This window comes from Carassius gibelio, chromosome A17 (genome assembly GCF_023724105.1).
Source record: "Carassius gibelio isolate Cgi1373 ecotype wild population from Czech Republic chromosome A17, carGib1.2-hapl.c, whole genome shotgun sequence".
Lineage (NCBI taxonomy): Eukaryota > Metazoa > Chordata > Actinopteri > Cypriniformes > Cyprinidae > Carassius > Carassius gibelio.
The window spans coordinates 63,714-82,098 of record NC_068387.1 but is presented as its reverse complement, the minus strand read 5'-3'; the positions used below and the strand labels follow the sequence as shown (position 1 = coordinate 82,098).

The window sequence follows — 18,385 nt, the reverse complement described above, 5'->3', positions numbered from 1 at the left end:
GGTTGTCGTGCCATTATCATCACTCACCCTGAATTTGTACTGTGCGTTCCTTTTTAGGGTCTCCACCTTACGGTTCAGCTCCAAACCGCTGTACACCGTCTGAAAGTCCAGTCCCTGCCAGAAACACATCGTCCATTAGGTGTCAAGAAGTGAAGTATGGAAAAGTGATTCCCAGTTTAGCTTTAAAGGCGGTCTAAATCACTGTCTTGCACTTGAAAATACTGAAAGGTGGCTCGCAATCAGCTGTGAAAATCAAAAAGAATAACGTGCAATCGTTTGGACAAAAGCTAGTCGTGCCCTATACTCACACCGGAATTAGTTTTTGTTGAATCTTTTGAACTTTTTTGTTGGATGACATTACCAATGCCTCTTATTACTCAATACCTTCCCTTCAATCTGGCAAGTAACACTGTTTTTCATGAACCAACCAACTGCTGCTGGACAAAATTAATTTGCGACCTGTTTTTTTTTTCTCGATTAATATCCTGTTTCACTCAGAAATGTTCCCTACTACAAAGGCAAAATAAAAAGCAGATGTTTCATCAATTTAAATTGGCATAATGTTTTATGATTAATATTATATATCGCATAATTATAAAAACCTGCTTTGTAAAATATATTAAAATAAATATCAAATATAATAAAATAAAAAAATCACATATAACATATAAATAAATATAATTATGATTTGACAATAAAATGAGCATATTTCCTATCAGATTTGTGGTTTATTTTCAAATTTTGTGGTTTATTAATTTATTTTTCAATGGCAAGATTCTACAATTACTGTGTATAATCAAAAATAAACCACAAGATGAAAAATAGTGTGGATGAAATCTCTTCAAAATATTTGGATGGCAAATCAGCCTGAGGTATTAAACATGACCGGCATTAGTCATGGATCCAGAAGAGTTCATTTAATCTGACAACTGTGGGCAAGGGCAATTAACTAGAAACCAGTAAGGTAAAAATAAAATAAAATACAATTCCAGCTAAGAGACATGATGTCCAGTGTATAATGCTGAGAATATCTATTTTTTGTTGATGTTATTATGACATAAAAAGCCGTAATAACTACTGCACAGGGGATCAGGGGATTATGGGATGGGGGCAGTAGGGATGAGCTCAACACCTTGCTCTCATCCTGCATCTCCAGGGTGTAAGTGACGACCTCCTCAACACTGCAGCTGTTCGGGCGCGTCCACTCCAACATAACCCAGGAAGGACCTGCCTGTGCCAGCCGCGGAGGTAAGGACGTCTGCGGGAGACTTCCGGTGGTGTTGAAGACGACTTCTGTGCTGAATCCACTGTAGAGAAAAAAAAAAAAAAAAATATATATATATATATATATATATATATATATATATATATATATATATATATATATATATATATATATATATATATATATATATATATATATATATATATATATATATATATATATATATATATATATATATAATAATAATAATAATAATAATATATATATATATTTTTTTTTTTTTTTTCTCGTAGAGTAATAAATCCAAGCCTATATAGATTATACAACATATCTGTGTATCATCAAAGTGAGTGAGAAGCACAAAGTTATAAACTATTTGGACTCTCACACTCACGTTGCGTAGTAAGGAGAACTTTTTCATTTACTGCATCATTAAACGCTAGGACACCGCAGGGACCAATATCTATTAAACTGTGTATGTACAACTAAAAGCACAAAGGCTGCTGGGTTATATTTATAAACATAGATTTTTTTGCAGCAAATCATAAAACAATATTTCACCTACACCTCAGAAATTACCCTTGAAAATAAGTGCTATGGCAGTATCATACTAAAATGGTAGTATAAAATGGAATTACCATATAACTGAAATATTATTATATTCATTATCAATGGTATTTTGATGGCAAAAAAAATGTATAACAAAAACAAAATAAAATACAAATAGGTTACACTTTTTTAGTTGACACTGTTACCGTGTAATAACACAAATAAGTACTGAGTAATATTATTAACTACAGATATTTGCCATAGGTTAAGGACAGGCTTTAGGGATGGTTGCTTGTAATTATGGAATTATCGGTTATAATTTTTTTAAGTGTGTTTTTGTAAAAGAGAAAAAAACAAACCTTGCGCCAATATCATTTAGTGCTGCCACTCGAAACGTGTACCCGACAGCAGGACACAACCCCATTACTTTGCAGTGTCGCTGGTGTCCAACATAATATTCACGGAAAATGCTGTTTTTCTTTCCCTGAAAAAGGAACGCGGATAAAACGATGCAGTCAGGATTGACAAATAGGATGATAAGAAAAAACATAAACATCTTAAAACATACAAAAAAAGGACATCGGCAGTCACACGCTGTGTCAGAACAGAACACTCTTTACATGAAAAGAACAAAACTGCTGCTGGAAGCTGTGCTAATCGTCACAACAACAGGACGCAGAATTTAATTAAGGTTAACTGCAGAGGTATTCTGAAAGGATTCTGTGGGGAAGAAGAACCACTGCCAGCATCTTCAGACACTTCTGGAGCTGCACCGCCACAGCTGAGGAGGTTTAATGAACTCTTAATGAGTCAGAAAAGCTTTGAGTAAAAAAAAAAAAAATAAAAATAAAAAAAAAAATTATATAGATATAAAGTATGGTGTAAAGCGGAACAGTGGGTTAAAGCCTCAGTCACCACAGTACCAACATCTCATGCCATGGGGACAGGAAAAAAAAAAAAAACCATCACAGCCATATATATACATACATATATATATATAAAAAATAAAATAAATTCGGAAAGGCAAATAATGAAGAGGAAATGAGAGCGCAAGAAAATGAAATTAATATTATGAATAGATGGCAGAAATAGGATATAACCAAATTAATTTACAGAGGTGATACATACCTCATCCCATTCTAGAACATAATTGGTGATTTTTGAGCCATTGTCCGCAGGGGGCTGAAAAAAAAATTATATACATATTATATAATTATATACATATACACATACATACATACACACACACACAATGTAGAGGATGTTAAATATGCTAAAATGTAACATTACAAATTTATTTAATGTCACTTTAATAAAAGCATTTATTTATTTTAAAAAAATCCCTCGGACATAAACCTTTTATATAAGAAATATATATATATATTTCTTATATAAAAGGTTTATGTCCGAGGGATTTGCTATATGCCCGATATACTTTGCATATATATATATATATATATATATATATATATATATATATATATATATATATATATATATATAGCAAAGTCAAGCAAAAAGAAAATATTTTTAACTTAAGTTAATAAATAAAAGTTTAAATACTGTGTGCATACTGACAAGAGGTACATACATAACAGTGATTTTACAACAGTAAAGGAGAATTTCTTTGCATGATGCAACACGGAATGTTCAATAAATAGTTGCATTACTTATTAATAAATCACCATAAACTATTCCACCATTACGTAATATAGTTGAACCCTAAAAACCTACAATTTGTAGAAACTTTGCACAATAGTACAGAATTCAATGCAATTCAGTCGTGCATACCTTCCACTGTAATGTGAGGGAGCTCTTGGTGCGATGGGACAGTCTGGGTGGTAGAGGGGTATCAGGAGGGGCACCGTGGGTAGTGAAGGCCCTCGCATCCGAACTGGGACCTTTCACAGAGTTACACACTGTGCTTACTCTGTAAAACACACACATGGTGAGAATTACCAATGAGGTCAAGAGTAATTCAGAAAATATACAGAATATCTGCTATTGCCATTTGAAATGATTCATTTAGTGCACAAGACGGCAAGTATTTCTTATCGCCAGCTTAGGCATTTGTTTCAGTCCGGTACATACCAGTTAAGGGTTTAAATACCCAACCGTAATCATTTGTGAGTCGCTTTGTTTAAAAGTGTGTACGAAATGAATAAATGCAAATGTGAAGCACTACTCTTACCTGACATGATAGTCTGTGGCTGGTCTCAGGTCAGTGAGGGTGTACTGGAGCTCCTCACCACTGAAACAGAGACAGACGAAGAATGAAAGTCTGTTTGTGGGAACAGATGGATGAAGCATTCTTTAAAACCTCCTTCAGCTTTTCAATCATTTCATAACAGCCTATACGCTTTGCTTCAGAAACCAAAAAAAAGGCAAAGCTGCAGACGAACATGAGTATTATTTACTAACAGCATGGTGAAGAATGATATGTAACTATACTAATGACTGAAAACAAAGAGTTTTAGTGACTCAGAACAGATTAATGAATACAATTATTCGTGAAGACAGAAGCCCTTACCTATACACAACCTTGTATTTCCCATCTCGGCCGTTGTCCTTGAGCTGGAGCTCGTAACTACAGGAAGGGACCCGTCCAGATGATCCCAAAACAGAAACAGACGTCCATGACACAAGCGCGGAGCGGGACTGCACCTTAGACACCTGAAGGGTTCAAATAATACACACAATAATACACACTGCTTGAAATTTCACCTCAAAATCTACCAGTAAATAAAGTTAAGAAAACAAAATATATATTTTAAATTATTATTCTACGTAAAATCATATTTTAAATAATTATTATTTTAAATATATAGATTTATTTTTGCAACATAATGTTTTACATTTTTGCGGGTTTCTTTAGATTTCCATTATGGCAATACAATAATTAAAAAAATATATATATTGCGGAGTTTCTTTTCCATTTATTTTTTATTCTACATGCAAAAAAAAGCCTGTACAACAAGATTGAAAGTCAGAAACCATTTTCAGAGAAAAGCCTGGTAGAAGATTAAAAGCCCAAAATAAAGTGAAACGACTGAAAGGCCCATCAGAATTGTAATTTCAACTTATTTATGATGCTTGGTATATCAATAAATCTAGGCAGCTGTAAATAGTACTTCGTTTGGGTGTCAAGACTACGGCAGACTCGTGTTGAGTGAATGAAGCACCAGTCAGAGCACCCTGCAGCTCGAAGTTGCATATTAATATCATATTAATATCATAGAACATGCATTCCCACTAACAGAAAGAGTGGAAGATTATGAAACCATAGTAGAGATGAGAAAAACATATTGATGTGACCAATCAATGGATCACTGAACCACTGCGTCATTCATTAACAGCTGCTGCCCCCTTGTGAACAGAAATAGAACTGCTTTTATTTTATTTTCTGAACTGTGTGAAGGAAAGGAGATTTGTGAGAGGACATGATTTAAAATCCCTCACCTGCGGCTTGTCCAGTCCTGATGGCACAGCCTGAACTCGTCTCGTGTTCACATCGAGATCTGCACAGAAAACAGATTAAATGTAGCCATCCGTCTCCTATCAGTCATAAATCAGAGAGAGTGCATGTCTGTAACATCCTCATGCTTATAAATACAAAGAACATAAATTCAGTATCACTAGACAGAGACCGAGATCTGAGGCAATAGAGACATCTTGATGGATGGGGCTGTCCGATCGGGCCTGAGCCGGGTCGGAAAGTGTCTTTCGGGGAGTGAGGTTCATATTTCTGGCTCTTATGGAGCCCAAGGGGTCCCTGCTATGAGTCATCACTGCGATGAAGTCATGGCAACATGACCCTTCACTGACCTCCATGGTTTTCCCCCAACAAGATGTTGTTGAGATTGAGACATGGGGATGTTTTCAGTGGATTCTTTATTTTAATAGAGGAAGGGGGGAAAAGAGTTGAAAAATTACAGATTCCACTCCATGTATGGATTAAAATCAGGACACATTAAATTAAAAAGTGACAGGAAAGACATATATACTGTCACAAAAGGTTTATATTTCAAATAAATGCTGCATTTTGAACTTTATATTCATCAAGAAATCCTGAAAAAAAAAATTGTGATTGACTTCACACACACAAAAATATAATAATAATAATAATAATAATAAATTCTAAAATCAGTACAACTGTTTTCAACATTGCTAATAATCAGTGTTGTTTCATAAGCTTTTTTTTAGAAGCATATTAGAATCATTTCTGAAGGATCATGTGACACAGAAAACTGGAGTAATGGCTGCTAAAATTCAGCTCTGTCATCACAGGATTAAATTACATTTAAACTGTAATAATATTTCACAATATTACAGTTTTTACTGTACTTTTTTAATCAAATAAATGTAGCCTTGGTGAGCATAAGAGACTTCTTTCAAAAACATAATTGTAGTGTAACTAACCAACTTTTCAAAAGAATAGCTTAATTGTACTTTAACTAGTTTAAAATTATGAGTAACTTGACAAGCCACAGCAAAGTCCTGAACACCGCTGGAGACTGAAGAAGATCAAATCTAAACGTCTGACATCATCGTTTCACCCAGATCTAAGCATCTTCAGACATTCTCCACAGGAACAGCTCGTCTTCTCGTCTCTTGATTTAATTTGCCGGGCCTTTTCCCTGTGCATTCTAACACGGACCAGCCTCGTGCTGTCACTTCAGACAGGAAGAGATCTGAGTCTCATTATGCACTGTGGTTTCGCCACAGACAGATTACAGACACACACTCTCTCTCAGACACAGAGGCATGGGAACCAGAGGTCCACAAGAACAAAGACCAGGGTAAGATAAGCCACTAAAGAACAAAGAGGAAAACAGTGAGACAGAGCGAGCCGTTTTCAAAGGAATGATGAAAGAAAAGGAAACGATGATACAGAGAATCTACTGCATTTCATGCAACATGTGTTCCACATTCATCCACCATCTGATCCCAGAACAGCTTCCTCGCTTATAAGAATACTTGGCTATATGGAATTCTTCAAGCTTACTGTAAATTATATACTTCTAATAAATACTGCATATCACTGCTTATCATCCCGGAAATAAATTGTTATTTTTATTAATTACTATTAAGTTATGACCTTTCAGTTGGATTAAATAAGCCAAGAAAGAAAGAAGAAGAAAAATCATAGCTTTTTTGAGAAATAATAACAAGATGCTAAAGTTGACAGCATTGCATTGTGGGACACAGCATTTAGAAAACGAAGTAGACCATTATGAGGATGTTGTGTGTATACAGAAACTATGCATATGGTAAAATTATTCTAATATTCTGATTTGGTGCTGAAGTAACATTCTTATTATTATCAATGTTGGGACTTCAGTTGTGGATTCTTAATATTTTTGAGGATACCGTGATACGATTTTCAGGGTTCATTAATGAATCACTGCTGAGTTCAAAAGAACAGCATTTATTAGAAATGGAAATCTTACTGTCCTGTACTTCACAAACTATATTCTTCAACAGTAATAATAGTTCTGTTAGTATGCTATCCACAGCCTATTTCATTCAAGGACTGACTGCATTGCACCAGCAGGGGACACTCTTCTACATTCACACTTACTTCCTGCACTAGCTGCTCTTTATCCAGTGTGTATGTGTGTCACACCAAGAGTAAGTGCTGACACTGACATAAAAGCTCAAAAACAAAGGCTCAGAGGTAAGGACCCATAAAGCTTCATGGAAACGAGGCTTTAAAGTGAACAGATGTGGACAAGATTGACTGATCTTGTCAGAGTCAGCAGCTCGGTCTGTTTTGATTTGAATCCAGCTGACACTGGAAATATCCTTTGTTTTTGCTCTCAGCTGTTGCAACTTGTACAAAAACACTACAGAGGCGTAAGAACAAAATCAGCAAGATGTCTCTTAAATGAGATGCGTTGTAAACTGGCCTTTTGTCTTACCCTGTGGCTCGGTGTCTGAGTGTTTGGGGCTTCCTCTGGCTCTTCGATCTGGCCTCTTGCTGCCGGGGCTTCCTCCTCCTCCTCCTCCAGGGCTGCTGTGGCTCTTGCTGTAGCCGCTAGCTGTGGTGGTGCAGGTCGTGGTGTTCTTGTAGCTGCTGGACAGCGAGCTGGTCACCTGACTTAGACCCGTACGCTCCACCGGCTGTTTGAGCTTCTTGGGTGGAGGTTTACAGTACTCCTCATGACCCATGAAAGAGGAGACGTTATACAGCGGGATGATCTCTGAGATAAGGCAAAGATCATAATTACACTACAGAAGGAAGAAAGTAAATGCATTGTATACACCGGACCACCAAAAAGGTCAAAATCAACTTACATTTATATAAAATAAAAAATAAAAAATAATAACATTTTACAGTCTATTCATTCAATTTATATTGTAGTCTACAAGTTATTTTGTTCAGCACTGTATACATAACCACAAAAAGTGTGTGTGTGTGTGTGTATTTTGTATAATATTCTACAAAAGTATTGTAAGTACATGATCACAAAAAAATTATTATGGTTTCATTCAAATTTTATTTTAGCATGTTTAATTTACACACACACACACACACTTATAATCTTATTCTATTACCTATTTAGTATAACATTTACAGTAGTCTACAAATAGGATTCTTATCATTAAAGAATAAGAAAAATAGTTTCTTAAAGTTAAAACCACAAGAAACATTAAGTCAAGCATGTCTCAACTTTTTCTCTCGTAATGCATGTTCGAGTTGGTTGTGTTTTCATAGCTTTGTATGGTATTTTGCTTGTCCAGAACAGTGTTATGATTCAGTATAAAGAGCTGGTTGCCCATCCTCACTGAAGTATGTGTTTAAATAAGTGAGTAAGACCTTTAGTCTACTGTGGACTATGACGCTCACCTTCTGGGTAGATGGGTGGCAGTCGATGCTGATAGAACTGGTGCGGGGGCATGTCACCGGGGCTGACCGGGGGGTAGTATGACGTATGTGAGGTTGGAATAAAGTGTGGGTGCGTCAGATACGGATGGTGAATGTGGTGGCTCGGGGACAGAGCCGGAGAGTAACTCGGAGGGTAACATTCAGAATGAGGTGTGACCACAACCCTCCTCACGCCGGTGTTGTCCTCAAGAACCTGAAAATACAAACATCCACAGACGTCAAGCCAAACAATACAGTCCCTCTGATGTCACATCTGACAAATAGCACAGCCTGTGTCCGGATCTTACGTGCCAGCAGTTACAACTCGACCACAAACATTCAGTGCCACTTTAAACAAAGGGCAGGAATGCAAAAGTAAACAAGGCTATCTAATGGAATGACTATGAAGTACATTCCACTGAAATAATTCATGCATGGAAGATGGTTACAGGAATAACAGATCCGCTGGTACAGATCACATGGGAGAAATCAACTCACTGACTTCAACTTCTAACCCATGTTGACCCAAGGATCACCCAGAGTTAGAAGTTGAGGTGAGGTTAGTGACGACAACAGAAAACCATTCGTTACCAAAAATGCTTTTACTAGAGGAAAGAACTATTTGGATCTGCAGGGAAATCAGTATGTTCTTGGGAAGATCATGTTTTCTAGTTCGTAGTTAATGTAATGTGTGTTTGAAGATGCAGTGATTAGTGTCGTTTTCTGGCAAACTTGACAGCAAATCCTCATCAAACGCATGTGAATTTTTTGAAAAAGTGTTTAATCAACATTTATAATTACAAAATTATATCCGACACCAATTAGCTTTCCCACCTTAAACCAGAGGGAAACCATTGTCTGGAGTATGTCAAATGTATGTTTGTTTGCGTAATTCTGGCATGTGCGAAGACAGATTATAGCCCCTTTCACACTGCACGTCGGACCCTGCATATTGCCGGAACATTGTTGGGTCGCCTTCTGTGAGAAAGCAACCACGTCCCGAGATCGATTCCCACATTGAACCCGGGTCGGGGACCTAGTTACATTGCCGGATTCAACCCAGGACGAGGGCTGTGTGAACAAAAGCAAGATCAAATTCCGTGTCGAAGTGATGAAACGCGTTCTCGCGACTCTTTTACCTGCTGTTTTGAAGGAAGATCAACGTTCGCGACGGAAAAATATTTGCAAACTGTAATGAAGCAGAGATCAGTTAGTTCCTCACTTTCCGCGCTGACGCAGAGATCGTTCGCTTGCTTGAGTGAAAGTATAACATGCCTAACGTTGTCGACTCGTACAGTACACATCACGCGCTGATTTCACTTGTCATTACGGGACCTTTACGGGTTGTGTGTGAAAGCACGCACATATCCCGGGTCATCACTGGCAGTGTGAAAGTGCAAAATCTAGCGACCCGGGAACAATTGCCGGAACACTTTACCCCTGTATTTGCCGGAATGGCAGTTTGAAAGGGGCTTATGTCAAATTGTCAGTTGTGCTCATGAATCCATCATAAATAGAACACCACAGTGATTTCAGGAGACTGTACATTTAGATTTAGAGTTAACATGTAAAAACAAACAAACAATAATTTAGCTATTTATGAGGACACATGGTTGTGCAATAAAATGACATTTCCCATTATTTTCTAAAACAACAGAGCTACCACTACATACATATTTTAAAAGAGACCAAGAAACCGGCATCCCACCAAACATTGGTTGGTCCTGCCCTTCAAATTTGGATGGAATGCACTAATTAATTATTTTTACATGAGTGATCTTTGCACCATTATAACCCCCCCCACACCCCCACCGATTTATTACACCCACAACTCAAACCCTTTAGCCTGTCCTCTACGCAAGAGTTTTTTGACCTTTCTATTGAAATGTCACAGCCGCCGACCTTTAGCAAACTCTTGCCTAACACTGTTTAATAAGGATGAGCAACTTAGAATTTTGTGTATGTTCATCTGTTGTTTGTTTGGTTACTGCATTCTAGAATCAAACTTTGTAAACATGTTTACAAGAAAGGGATATTCGCCTATGAGGGGTGAAAGCACATCCTCATTGTGCGACGCTGATCCATTCCTGTTGGTTACCTGGGAGATGTAGCCAGGAGGAACATGGATTGGTGGAATGGAGCCGTTTGGTGACATCATGGGAACTTCAGCGGGCCCTGAGGCAGAAAAAAGAAAAGAGAAGAAAGCTGTCAATCAAACACTAACACAATGCTGACTCCGCCCCCTCATTCCAACACGTAATGCAAGGCAAAGAAGCAAAGAAAATTCCAGGGGCTACGAGAAAATAATAGAAAAACAGGAATGCATTGGTAATAAGACGCATATGCTTAAGAGATGGAATAACACAAGCTACTCATTGTATTCTATTCATATACTATATAGCAAAATTGTTCATAATCACATATTGTATTTATATTCTAGCCCATCAACATAGCTTTTTGTAACATTTAAACACTCATTTGAAACAATGTGTATTGTTAGAAAAACTACATAATGACTTGATTCTGACCCACCATCACCAGGGCTATATTTTGTACTGTGACACCGGGTTAAACAAACAGTTTAAGGCGAAATAGAGCTGTCAGGTCCAACTGGTGCGCCACAGGAAGAAAGGGCCAACGCCAGCACACAAACCCTCTCTGTTGTGGCTCTCATGAGACCTTGCTGAATGAAACCCCTCCACCCATCACACCCAATGTTTGTTGTCAGAATATAAAGCCCAGAGATGCAACTCAAACAAGCACCTGAGGGCCACCAGCTGTTTTAGACATCAGCGTCTCCTCCAGACTCAGAAACCGTGGTGTGACAGCCTCCGGTGAGGTAAATCACCAGATCACCCTGATGCATTTTACAGTTTCACCTCACTTTCTCCCCCATCAGTTACTACCAGGGTCAGTATCTCCAGCTAACCCTTTCTGGGTTTGAATAAGACCCTGTTTGTGCTTGTATTGAATGGGCTTCACAAGAGTTTCTTCAGAGGTGGGGAAGAGGGAGGGGTGTGTGTATACAGCGATGTGTGTGGGTTGTTTCACCGTGAGTGTATGCACACGGCAGCTTAAAATAACTTTTTCACAGGGCGATGTCTACAGAGCACAACAAAATCCATTGAGATTGTCCCGCGTGTGTTTGGAAAAGGTCTCTCACAGGTATGCGGCTGCAGGCCCCGCCCCCTCTCGCTCCTGTGAAAGGGGAGGAGCTGGGTTTAAGGTTTGGGAGGGTGTGTGTGTGTGTGAGGGCTTTGGCATGACTGAGTGACAGGATTGTATCACAGGCTCTTAATATGAAGGGCCCTTTCATCCTTGACCCAGAGAGAGAGAGAGAGAGAGAGAGAGAGAGAGAGAGTTTGAGAGAAAAGGCTAGAAAAAAGAGAGAGAGAACTCATCACATGAATTCCTCTACCTCAACCGAAGGAGTCGAAGGGATGGACGGCGTGAAGGCTAATGAAAAGAAAAACAGGTAAAAAATAAAAAAAGCGAAAGAGAGAGATAGAGACAGAATAGAAAAAAAGTGAACTAGATTTTTACACCTGATATTAAAAATACACAAAAATGCAATGAAATGAATAATAAGGTTAGTGATTAAATAATTGACTAAAAATATAAATAAAACTATAAAATATTTGTTAATCAAAATAAAGCTGAAATAAAGTAAAAAAAAAAAAAAATTTAAATATACATATTGGGTGGGAAAAATTAAAATAAGAAATGTTGTCTTGGCAATTTACTAAAATAAACTAAGCAAATTTTTAAATAAATATTACAAACTTATATATATATATATATATATATATATATATATATATATATATATATATATATATATATATATATATATATATATATATATATATATATATATATAAGTTATAACTGAAAGATAAAAACAAAACATTTAATCTAAAATAAAAAATATATATATTATAAATTATATATGACAAAACACAGATTAATAACAAAAGTTTGAGAAAATTCCACAAATTAAGATAATTTAAAGAAATCAAATAATATGTATAATATGAATTATATTTATAATAATTATATATAGCTAAATATACTGTTTGTTTCATCTCCATATCACTGTAGGTAAGGCCTACCTGGCTTACAGTTCTCTAGAAAATCATTTACCAGTAGTTTAAGTTGGTCAACCTGTCTGCGAATAGGACATTAGGCTTATATATATATATATATATATATATATATATATATATATATATATAAAAAAATTTTAAGGATTTGCATTAAAGATGTTAAGCTGACAAACTTAATTTTTACAATATTTGAAAAAAATAAAATAAAATAATAATAAATATGTGATTGATACAAACTCACCGCTGTGATGCTAGGGTGTCATGACAGCGTGCTATATTGTGGCTAAGGTGTTCTAGCTGGTTGCTAGGTGGATGCTCAATGGCTTAAGTAAAAAGAGCCAAACCTCAAGTCTCTATGATTCTGGTCTTTAGGATTTGTTTTAGTCATCTATCATCCACCAGGCAAAAATCGCAAGTCTGACCACTTGGAAAAGTAATAGTCCTTAAAAATTTCATTTTAAAGCTGCATGATATGAGGAATCATTCATGCCCAAAACACAAAGTTATGTCATGTGCCCGTTAATACTTAGGTTATGGACGTGAACAAACCCCTAAACCCTAAGAATGAGCAATAGTCAATGTTTGTAGAGCAGCGAGAGAGAAAGACAGAGGTGGATGTAGGGAAACGGTGGTAAAACTACTGGATTGCCAAGCTTCTCAGGAGGAAGAGAGCCTCTTCAGCAGAACAAACCCCTCTTTGTGCTTCAGAGAGAAGCTCTCTCTGCCCCTGCAGGGCCTTCTGGGTGCTTCATAAAGTCAACTCAGTCCTGCTGGGGGCCGCTGACACACCACCGAAGTGTGCGTGAGTGCACGTCCTCACGCATGTGCATTTTTAATTTCACTCCAGATAAACTCTTGAGGAAAAGCTGCCAAGCCGCGTTTGGTTTCATTCTTTTTACAGAAGCAGTAATTGATAGCGTGTACATATACATAGATTGCAGAGGAGCAAAACGGAAGTTTAGTGTTCCACAAATTATCAGTTCCTAACTAAGATCCACTAATTCACTTTGGAGGGCTAGCTTGGCCAGACAGGGAGACGACGGTCAGAAGAGAGCAAAAGAAAAGGATGTTTCTGGAAAGAATGTCTTGCATCAGGGCCATTGGGCAAAGAAAGCAAGTGCTTTTTCTGCAAGGGTTTGCAAATCTGATGTGTGTTTTTGAGCAAGCGACTGAGTTTGGGAAGGGGTGTGTGTCCGTGAAGGACGCTGTAGGAGAGAAAAATCACAGCCGAGATCACTTTAACATCTCCTATGTTTCTCCCAGACAATAAAAACACACGGATAGCAAATGGAGACTACTAATGAGGTCTTGTACTTCTCGAACTGAGAAAACAAGCCTGATGTTCCTCAGAAGAGATTTTAAAACTCTTAAACGACTCCGATTAGCCATGACACCTTCAATCAAGAAATAAGTCTGGCAGATTTTGGGACAGTTTTATCATCGACCATGACTAGACAAGAAAAATCTGTCTAAATGCTTCTAAAAGGTGGTTCAGAACAAATCCCAAACCCAACAATAATAGACACACCTCACGACCAACAGAGATTTCCTGAGCTACGAAAGAGCAACATAAAAAAAACAACCCATATGACGAACACTGCATTCAGCTGCACCATACCAATTCATCTTCATAAATGAGAGAAAAACATCCAAAAGTTGGACAAATGTTGAAAAACACACTATAATGTGACCCATCCATCAGAATTTCTTCTGTTTTTCCTCTCAACCAGATGAAACGCCAGAAATCCAGACCTGCAGGCGATCTGATTATGTATATAGGAGATGGTAATTTTCTCTGGAGAGGGTTTGTGTGTCTCTCAGTCCGTGCAGAGTGTGTGAGCGTGTGTTTTCACGAGTCTGTAATTGCACGGCCCATTGTTCTTGCTGTAAACAGTCTCTCTCTGTCTCTCTCCATCCAACAAGGAAAATTCACAGCCCAGGGAGCCGGAGTGTTTATCCAACAGACTCACTTTTCAAGAGGACGTATTTGTGTTTTGCAGACCCTGGAGGCATTCGAGTATTTCCCTGCACACATTCTATCCTAATTCAAGAACTATTATACAGTCCCTTAACTAAACTCTGATACAGGGAAAAAAGTAATCTTGAGCCATAATCATAACATAATATAATGTAAAGGTCATTTTGTTATAACTCACCTCTGGTGAACTCAAACACTGTTAAATAATAGACAGTAGAGCTACGCTTTCCTCTCTGCATTTACACAGGCTCGAATCACAGGGTGAGGTGTATACCAATCCCAAATATTTACTATGAAATGTTTGTATTTGCATAAATGAAAGTTATTGCAGTATTCCTGGCGGACTGGATCAAGACGCACTCTTTCAGACAGGAGGACAAAAAGACACTTTATTAAAGGTCCAAAATTAAAGCAAAAAGTCTCAGAGGAAGAGATCTCAGTCCGAAATGCTGGTTCCATAATTAATTATAAATTTATTTATATTTTTTTAAACTCACACTCCACTCCATCAAGGTATTCATTTTCAACTTATGGTGCTCCAGATCTCCTGGTGTAAAATGATTTCACCTGTATACATATGAACTGCATAACTGACTGAATGTTCAAGACTTGAGAAAAAAAAAAATAATAATATATACTATCCGGCATTAGACAAAGTGTCATTTTGCTCATTTAAAAAAAAAAAAAAAAAAAAAAAAAAACACGGAAATGTACTGAAATCGTATTGGCGACAGAATAAAGAAACACATAAAATAATTAAATTAATAAATATATTTATTACAAAATTTGACAATATATTTGAATGTTTCACTGAAAGGTGCCTGCTTGCAGAAAAACCCAGAAAATAAATCCATATAATTATATATATATATATATATATATATATATATATATATATATATATATATATATATATATATATATATATATATATATATATATATATATATATATATATATAAAAAGTCATATTATAAAATGCTTTATGGAACTGTGTAAAAATGCTGGCAGAAGAAAAACAATTCTATACAAATAATTTTAAATGTTTTATTGGTCTGCAAGTGCTAGAATAAATAAATAATACATATTTTTACTTTAACTTTTAAAATTTAATTTTAATATATTTTAGAGTACATTTAAAATAAGTGATAAAATAAAAAGAAAAGATTTAAAAGATGCAAGAAAAGATGTAGCAAGCAGATACAGAAATGAGCCATTAAGCAATATTTGGGCACAGAGGAATGTAGATGTTGACATGGAGATGTTGATTCAGCTGAGTCTACGACAAAGCCCAACTTTCAAAGCTAAAGCAAAATGGCCCAAATCTGCAATATTCCAAACGGTCTGTCTAGAGATCCACCCTGCCTTGGGAACGGTGAGCCCTGTGGATATGTAGCGCTTGGTTGTGAATTCCCAGAATGTTTGGGGTGGGAGGGTGTTGGCTTTCAGGATGTGCAATAAAAATTGTCTGCCGACTCATTCAGCTTTTGCGTGGAGAGCGTTATGCAAACAGCCCTCCAGGAAAACGAGACTACTTCACAGCTACCCTACAGCCGTCCCTCAGCAGCTGATTAGTCCCGCCGAGGACGAGTCCAAGGGATGACCTGAATTACCCCCAATGTCATTGATAAAAACCCATTCAGAGAATTAGACCTGGGTGACGCTATCATGCCAGGCCATCTCTGGTGTTTCAAGGCATTGTTTTCTTTCCATGCTTCCCATCCTGAGTTAACAGGGTGAGGACTTTACCCTCTCTCCACCCAACATCCGTGAAAAAAACAAACCCAAAAGCAACGGAAGCTCGAGTGAATCATGAAATGATAAAGACGCACCTCTGCTTTATAGCTACTGGCCAATCATTTCGCTAGCTGGCTCAAAGACACGCTTGGACCTCGCTGGGGCTGAAGGGACTTTTTTGTAGGATGAATCCCTAGTGAATGGGAAAGGAAAATTCTGTAGGAGGCTGACCTGATCTTCTCCAGCTCCTCTCCAGCCCTGCACGCCTGATCAGCATATGCCTCTGCTGCTGGACATAATCTCAACAGTGAACTTTAACATTAGAGCTTTACAGCTTCTGGAACAGATCGGAGCCTGTTTGATGCTAGAGTTTGGTTTGTACGGTTTACTCCGGTACATACCTGATGTAAACACAATCAGTACAACAACATTCACAAATAATTAACTTTTTCTTTTTTGGGGGGTTGGGGGGGGGCAGTGTTATTTAATTATTATTTATATAGCATTAAAGTATTTATTAATATGTTGAATTAGCATTTTTATGTGCATTTAATAATTGTATTTAAGATTTCGGTTTAGTCTTTTTTTTTGTTTTATTTAAGTGTTAATTTCCGTAATTTAATACTTTAAAAAAGTATTTTTTTAGGTTTAAGTTTATCTAGTATTTATATTTTATTTCAAATTTATTTCAATTAACTATTCCAATCATGTGAATTTTATTGTCTTTATCTTTTCTATTTAGCGCTATTTTTATTTCAGTTTTCATTTCAATAACTACACTTCAACTTAAACTAATATGAGAAAAGCTCTAGATAAATTTCTAGATTTCTAGATAAAAAAAATAAACATATTTCATTTCAGGTTTATTTTAATGAACTTCAGTCATGTGCTTTGTTATTGTTATTAGTTTTTTTAAAATATTTTTATTTAGCTCTACATTTATCTTTATTTCGGTTTTAATTTCAGTAAAATCAGAGCTAAAAAGATAAAGTTCTTTAAGACGTTTTAATTTAATCTATTTCCATTTAATTTTATTTGAATCATATTTCTATTCATCTTTATTTACATTTATATTGGTTTTAAATTTCAGTCATTTTAGTACTTCTACCTAAAAATAAAAATAATAATTAAAAAAAATAAAAACTTAAACTGATTTTATTTCAGTTAGTTTCCAAGGCAATTTTTTTTTTTCATCTCATATTTATATTTGATCTCAGCTTCATTTCAATTAACAAAAACAATTTTTAGTTTTAGTTCTAGCTCTTTGGAGAAATTTCTCTGATGAACGGAGCTCAAGACCAGGATTGTGTCTTAAAAAGACCAATCAGGTGGATTTTGACGTCATGTTGTTTTTAAGTGTGCAAGGTACACAAATAAAAAGGCTCAAAAGAAATACTGTAGCAAGAGGGGAAAAAAGGAGTAAGAGAGGAGACTACCATGACAGACCTGCTCTGACATGCTCTGTGCTCAGGAAGAAGTTTCCTGTGCTCCAACATGAGAGACAGAGTCAGACAGAGGGATAGAGAGAGGGAATCTTGGATCAGCACTGTCTGGATGAAGCCTGTCAAGTTCATAAATGGCGCCATTGTCTGTCTAAAAATTATAAAAAAAAAAAAAAAAAACTGTGCTCACGTTACCGCAGATGGAGATCATACTCAGTGTGGCTCCTTAATTTAAAAATATCCCAGGATTAAATTTGGCAGATAAAGACTAAAAAATACAAACAGAGACAGAGAGTTGTTTTTAAAGGGGCAGTTCACTTAAAAAAAAAAAAAAGCATGTTCTTTCATTATTTACTCCAAACCTGTATGAGTTTCTTTCTCCAGTGGAATATTCTGGCCAACATTTGCAATATAATGAAAGCTTCTCTGAAGCTTAAAAAAAGTACACAGAAGCACCGTCTAAGCATCATAAAAGTGACC

The 18,385-nt window shown here is 36.5% G+C and overlaps 1 protein-coding gene across 1 annotated transcript in view; it reads right to left on the bottom strand.

Annotated features, from left to right (window-relative positions):
- The window catches only part of LOC128031583 (fibronectin type III domain-containing protein 3B-like), a 32,835-nt gene extending 21,997 nt beyond the window's left edge, over nt 1-10,838 (bottom strand). The window contains exons 1-11 of the mRNA XM_052619909.1: nt 10,741-10,838; nt 8,625-8,856; nt 7,696-7,977; nt 5,234-5,292; nt 4,305-4,447; nt 3,966-4,025; nt 3,566-3,704; nt 2,903-2,956; nt 2,134-2,258; nt 1,133-1,307; nt 28-114 (exon numbers count right to left, since the gene is read on the bottom strand). Coding sequence (XP_052475869.1) covers nt 28-114; nt 1,133-1,307; nt 2,134-2,258; nt 2,903-2,956; nt 3,566-3,704; nt 3,966-4,025; nt 4,305-4,447; nt 5,234-5,292; nt 7,696-7,977; nt 8,625-8,856; nt 10,741-10,800 — 1,416 coding nt within the window. The 5' untranslated portion in view covers nt 10,801-10,838. The remainder of the gene's footprint in view (nt 1-27; nt 115-1,132; nt 1,308-2,133; nt 2,259-2,902; nt 2,957-3,565; nt 3,705-3,965; nt 4,026-4,304; nt 4,448-5,233; nt 5,293-7,695; nt 7,978-8,624; nt 8,857-10,740) is intronic.
- Between the last annotated feature and the right edge of the window lie 7,547 nt (nt 10,839-18,385).